The 6,789-nt window shown below is 38.6% G+C and overlaps 1 protein-coding gene across 1 annotated transcript in view; it reads left to right on the forward strand.

Moving 5' to 3' along the window:
• Positions 1 to 6,552, forward strand: part of NEDD1 (NEDD1 gamma-tubulin ring complex targeting factor) — a 33,803-nt gene extending 27,251 nt beyond the window's left edge. The window contains exons 13-15 of the mRNA XM_081084914.1: positions 671 to 827; positions 3,283 to 3,349; positions 4,820 to 6,552. Of these exons, the coding sequence (XP_080941040.1) occupies positions 671 to 827; positions 3,283 to 3,349; positions 4,820 to 4,924 (329 nt within the window). The 3' untranslated portion in view covers positions 4,925 to 6,552. The remainder of the gene's footprint in view (positions 1 to 670; positions 828 to 3,282; positions 3,350 to 4,819) is intronic.
• The last annotated feature ends 237 nt before the right edge of the window (positions 6,553 to 6,789 follow it).

Genomic DNA, 6,789 nt, shown 5'->3' on the forward strand with positions numbered 1-6,789 from the left:
TAAGATGAAGATTTATTTACAAAGATGTTCATCCCAACTGTATTTTTTAATGTTATTTTTTGATTTGTCAATTACAGCTGACATTCAATACTATTTTATATTAGTATCTTTTTCTCCCCCCATATTAAAGTCCTATTCGTAGAGTTAATACCACAGACCCTAAAAACTTGGTCCACACTTAAAGGGATATTAGGTTCAGCTAGCTATAACTGTTATCCATACAAAAATAACTCTTTGTGTAGAAGCAACTCTTTTATATAGATATCTGTGTTTTACCTTAAGGTCTCTATGGATACATTGCATTAGCTTAAACTCTGGGGCTTTGCCTGTAGCACTACTTTACTCATGTACTCTGTTGGTTTATCTAGTTTGTGCTGAAGCTTGTCACATTCATCTCTTATAAGAGGTTTAGAGATTCTTCAAGATCAGTTCTTCTGTCATATGTTACTACATTAGTCAGTGGCAATTCATATATATAGATAAATGACTATTAGAAATAATGTCATAGAAAGTTTAAGATTTGTATTCCAAACAGTGCATTTTTCTAAATGTTATAGGAACACTGTTCTTTGAGTTTTTCAAGTTTTCTCATGCCAAATCTTACTTAGAAATGTTTGATGACTCTTAGTCCAAGTTGACTATTATTATTTTCTTCATTGTTTTGTTTTAGATCCAAAGTTAGCAACCTCTGTCACTGCTGGAGTTGCCAGTTCACTGTCGGAAAAAATAGCTGATACCATTGGAAATAATCGGCCAAATGCACCATTGACATCTGTTCAAATCCGTTTTATTCAGAACATGATACAGGAAACATTGGATGACTTCAGGTAGTAACCGTAAAACTTGTAAACAACCCAATGCCAGTTGATAGGAGAATGTACACATCAGTATAAACCAGTGAACTACAGATATATAGATCTTGAATCTTGAAAATGTGATACTTGATTATTTTCTAAAGGTACACTACTCAAGACTACATAGTATATGGTACTCTTTTTGTATTGCTCAAAGCAAGCAAATTGAAATGTATTCAGTAGAGAGAGATTCTATGTTATACAAATGTACTTGTAAAGCATTTTTTTGCTTAAGCAAAATTCACCAGAGTAGTATTGTCTTCTTTCTTGGGCTTCTCCCAAGAGTTAAGTGATGGAATCAGAGAGGAGCATACAGGAAGTTTCTATGATTTTGGTACTGTTCTAGCTTAGAAATTGTATGGTGGGTGACTGTTTTCTTATTATTATACTAGAGGCCCGGTGCACAAAAATTTGTGCACTTGGGGGGGAAGGGGGTACCTCAGCCCAGCCTGTGCCCTCTCGCAGTCAGGGACCCCTCGGGAGATAACGACCTGCTGGCTTAGGCCTGCTCCCGGGTGGCAGAGGGCAGGCCCAATCCCTAGGTGCAGCCCCTGGTTGGGCTCAGAGCAGGGCTGATTGGGGAGTTGGGGCGCCGCCCCCTGTCATGCACAGAGCAGGGCGGATTGGGAGGTTGTGATGCCACCCTCAGTCACGCTCAGGGTAGGGTCGATTGGGGGGTTGGGGCACCGCCCCCTGTCACACTCAAGGCAGGGTCGATGGGGAGGTTGCGGCGCCACCCTCGGTCACGCACAGAGCAGGGCCAGTCAGGGGGTTGGGGCACTGCCCCCTGTCACTCACAGAGCAGGGCCCATCAGGGGGGTTGGGGCTCTGTACCCTGTCAAGCACAGAGCAGGGCCAATCGGGTTTGGGGCGCTGCCCCCGTCACACACAGAGCAGGGCCCATCAGGGGGTTGGGGCACCGCCCTCTATCACCCACAGAGCAGGGCCGATCAGGGGGTTGGGGCGCTGCCACTCTCACACTCAGGGCAGGGCCGATGGGGAGGTTATGGCTCTACCCTGTCACACACAGAGCAGGGCCCGTGGGGGGGGGGGGTTTGGGGAGCTCCCCCCTATCAGGCACAGAGCAGGGCTGATTAGGGGGTTGGGGCGCCTTCTCCTGTCACGAACAGAGCAGGGCAGATAGGCAGGTTGTGGCCCCACCCCCTGTCACACACAGAGCCGCAGGACTATCAGGGCGTTTGGGCTCTGCCCCCGTCACGCTGATCCCGGTGCCGGGAGGCATATTACCCTTTTACTATATAGGATAGAGGCCTGGTGCACGGGTGGGGGCCGGCTGGTTTGCCCTGAAGGGTGTCCTGGATCAGGGTGGGAGTCCCCACTGGGGTGCCTGGCCAGCCTGGGTGAGGGGATGATGGCTGTTTGCAGCTGGTCACACACCCTTCAGGGTGGGGGTCCCCAGTGGGGTGCCTGGCCAGTCTGGGTGAGGGGCTGAGGGCTGTTTTCAGGCTGGGGGTGACTAAAACTCCCAACTGCTCCTTTTTTCCTTTTTTTTTTATTCTGGGCCAGCTTTAGCTTGAGGCTTGGCTCCAGCTCTTAGGCCTCCGCGGCTGAAAGTAGCTTTCTGGCCTTTGCTTACAATGTTCTGAATCTCCTGGCTGAAGTCCAGCGGTATTTGTTACAGAGTTTCTTAAACTGCCAGCTCAGAGGCGGGCAGCCGCAGGCGGGGAACGTTAGTTTCCTCCATCACTGAGGCAACCAAGCCTCATGTTAGTTTCAAGCTGCCTGGCTGCCGGCCGCCATCTTGGCTGACAATTAATTTGCATATCTCGCTGATTAGCCAATGAAAAGGGTAGCGGTCGTACACCAATTACCTTGTTTCTCTTTTATTAGTGTAGATTTCATAGTTTTCATGTATTCTTTTGTAAGCATGAATTAATAGCATTTTATTGAATAAACTATGTTATAACCACCCAAATAACACCTTCCTATTTTATCTAGACGTATTTTTTAATGGCTAAATCATAGATAATAGTTAAAACATTATAACCTAGTATATTATCTGTATTTCATTGTAATATAAACCTGTGTCTTGATAATTTCTATATTAAGGAATGTAGTATAGTATAGTGGAAGTAGATAGCCTAGGTTTATATTTTAGGTCTGCTATTTACTGGCTGTGTGACTTTGGATAAGTTATAACAGCTCTGTGGCTCAGTTACTTTATTAGTAAAAAGGAGGTAATAATTATAACTGGTGGTGAAGCTTAAATAAGTTCTTATATTTAAAGTACAAGAAAGTGCCTAACACATAGTAAATAAGTGGTGGGTGCATTGGTATTTTTATTAGTGTAATAATAATTGTTAACATACAATAATTTGAAAAATGAGAAAGCTTAAGTAGTGTCTTGAATGATATAGAGTTGGTAAAACTGTTACAGTTCTGACAAGTATTTTATATTCTTCCCTAGAGAAGCATGTCATAGGGATATTGTGAATTTGCAAGTGGAGATGATTAAACAGTTTCACATGCAGTTGGTATGTATGACAAATGTTATTTTAAGTGATTGTAGAGTTGTGGATCTGAAAAATCCATTAAAGGGTGATATAGTTGTTACTTGCTTATATCTGGTTCCTATGATAAATAAACAAGGAGTTTTAGAAATTTAAAAAGTAAAATAGTTTTTAACTAGTCACTCCCCCCCCACCCCCCCGTGAGAGGCTAAGGGGCTGCTTGGTAGGAGGCACCAAAACAACCCCAATTGCCTGCCTCCTTAGGCTTTTATTGTAACAGCAGCTTGAACTAAAATTAATGTCTAGATCGGTGGTTCTCAACCTTCCTAATGCCACGACCCTTTAATACAGTTCTTCATGTTGTGGTGACCCCCAATTTCATTATTACAAATTGAACATAATTAAAGCATAGGGATTAATCACAAAAACAATATGTAATTATATATGTGTTTTCTGATGGTGTTAGGTGACCCCTGTGAAACGGTCATTCTACCCCCAAAGGGGTCGTGACCCACAGGTTGAGAACCGCTGGTCTAGATACAATCAGCAGGGTAAGTATCCTTGAGAAAGCACATGCTTCTACAAGGACAGGTCTAAAAGACTAAACATAGAGATTCCAGCAAAGCACCTGGGGGCTGGGACTTGTTTGGAAAAGTCAAGGTAGGGGCTGCCGCCTTTGGCAAGGTCCCCTCAGAGGCCCCGACCTTTCAGAGAATCTTCCTTACAGACTTTCCAACCAGGTCCCATGCTTCTCCACGCATCCCCACCGAGTCCTCCTGCAGAAACCCATGCTTCCTACATAGCTGATTACATTGTACAAAAGTTGGTATTTTTAATTTTGTGAAAATTCAAAAAATGTAAGTTATCATATGGTAACTCTATGCTTAACATTTTGAGCAAAGTGTTTTCCAAAGTGGCTGTACCATTCATATTTCTACGAAAAATGCCCGAGGACCCCAGTTTCTCCACATCCTTGCCAATTCTTCTGTTACCTGATTTTGTTATAACTCTCCTAGTAGGCATGAGGTGATAATCTCGTTACAGTTTTGATTTTCATTTCCCTGATTACTAATGATGTACATTTTTTCATGTGCTTATTGGTCATTTTGGCCATCTTCTTTGGCCATCTTCTTTATATGTCCTGGATACAAGTCCTTATCAAATATATGATTTGAAAATATGTTCTTTAATTCTGTGGGTTACCTTTCAGCCTACTTTTTAACCTTTAATAGTTAAGGCAACTTTTTATAACTTTTTTTCTTTAATAAGTACGCAAAAAGCTCCTCGCATGTGCAAATATAGGACTCCCAAATATGTAAGTTTTACTAGTGGTCTTTCATTTACATTAACAAAGCAGTAAGAGTGGTTAAGTCTGAGGAATATCATTTAGCTAGTTAATTGAACATGAGAGAAATGATAGCTGACAGTATGTAAAACATGCCAAATAAATGTGACATGCCAAGTAATTTAAAAAGAATTTTTGTCCTTTTCTAGAATGAAATGCACTCTTTATTGGAAAGATACTCAGTAAATGAAGGTTTAGTGGCTGAAATTGAAAGACTACGAGAAGAAAACAAAAGACTGCGAGCCCACTTTTGAAATTACACTGAATACCTTAATGTTTTTTAATTTGGGAAGTTTTTGGCAACACAGAACTACATGGAATCAGTGTTGTTTTTATGGCCTCTGGGAAAAATTTTCAAGTAAAAGGGTGATGGGATTTTACACCAACCACTTTTCATTCTCTTTGTCAAAAATATTTATATTTTTATATTAAAAGCTGTACAATGTATAATTTGCCTGTAGGAAAGTCAGTGGGGTCTTTATTTTTCTGAAAGCTTTAGATAGACACTAAGTGCCCTTTTTCGTAAGACAATTGTGCAAAAAGATAGGTTATGGGTGTTTTAAAATCACCTTTTTTAACATATATTTTTTGATTAACATTTGCCTTTCCAATTTTTTTGGATGCTTTTGGGATTAAAGAGTTTGATATGCATTCTATTTTTATGGAAAAAGTAATTTTAAAATGGCAATTGGTGTTTCTAAGCAATTAACTAATAAAACACAAGGTTGGTTACTAATTATTTTGTTAACTTAATGAAGTCAAGTACGACTACTATTTATTATTTTTACACTTGATATGACAATTTGTTGGAATTTTGAATTGCACAAATTACCTTTTATCTATTACGTTTATGTTATTGGATTGTACTTCTAACAAATCTCTATTGTGGGTTGTTTTTTTTGTTTTTTTGATGTGTTTATTTGTTTTTGTTGTTGTTGTTTTTTTGTTGGTTTTTTTTTTTTTTAGCATACTTAGGATACTTCACTTTACCTATGAAAACCTGTAAAGATTTGAAAGATTTGACCAGAGCTGCATATTTACTAATTATCTCATGAATTAGTAATAAGCAAAATTATACTACAAAGTTTTAATGAACACGATTCAACTGATAATCAGTGAAAATTTCATAGTAGATACTAAATATTACTGTATTATTGCAGTTCATTTTCTCCCAAATGAGAAGTGTGGATGTCTTTTTGTGGTTTATGTCATTAACTTTCTCTAATCCTTTGTGTGCCGTATTTAACATTTCTATATTATTGACCTTACCATCAAATTTAAAAAGGGTAATTGTCAAAAGGATTTATACCTCTTTGACAATAGATGGATGTGTACATCTACCTGTGATCTGGAGTTTTAATCATATAAGATTAGGCAGGTTATTGGCTTGTTTACCTTCTTGTAGTCTCTTGTCCCAAAGACTTAAACTATGTACCTTTTATATATTACTCGTGTCCAATTTTGACTTTTGAGATGAAAATACTAAAATAAAAAAGAAATTGAGTTAGGTTACTAACTTTATGATTTTCCAAAGCAATGGAAATTTTTAAGGATATTTTTTAATAAGTATAAACATACTAATAACTACTTCAAGGAATAAAAACAGAAATACTACTTTTTCTTATTGTGGCTCAGAGAATACATTTGTATTGAAGCATAAAAGGGTGCTACTGTTATCTTTTTTCCTGGCAGATTATGAAAGCATTATGACTTGTAACAAGTTTCCTTGTATACCATTATCAAGCAGACTAAGAAAACAAAAGTGTGTTTTGCCTATATGCTTTATTTAAATTCATTGATATTTTTCCTGTTGTCTTTTTCTGTACATGCACTTGATGTTTATCGAAAGAAGAGGGATAAATAAAACAATTTTAGTAACTTTATGTGTATAGATGAAACATTTTTTTGTCATAGAATTTAAAAGCTAAATAAGTACAAGCAAAATCTTTATATATGGAAAACCTGAAATTAAATGTTTGCCTCTTACCAAGATGAAATAATAGGGATTGAGTTTATCCATCTAAAATTTTTTAAAGAGACAAAATATGTGAAATAGTTTTCAAATAATGGACATTACACAGAATGGGACCATGATCTCTGAAAGAGGAAAGCAGATAAG

This window comes from Myotis nattereri (genome assembly GCF_964212035.1).
Source record: "Myotis nattereri genome assembly, chromosome: 2".
NCBI lineage: Eukaryota > Metazoa > Chordata > Mammalia > Chiroptera > Vespertilionidae > Myotis > Myotis nattereri.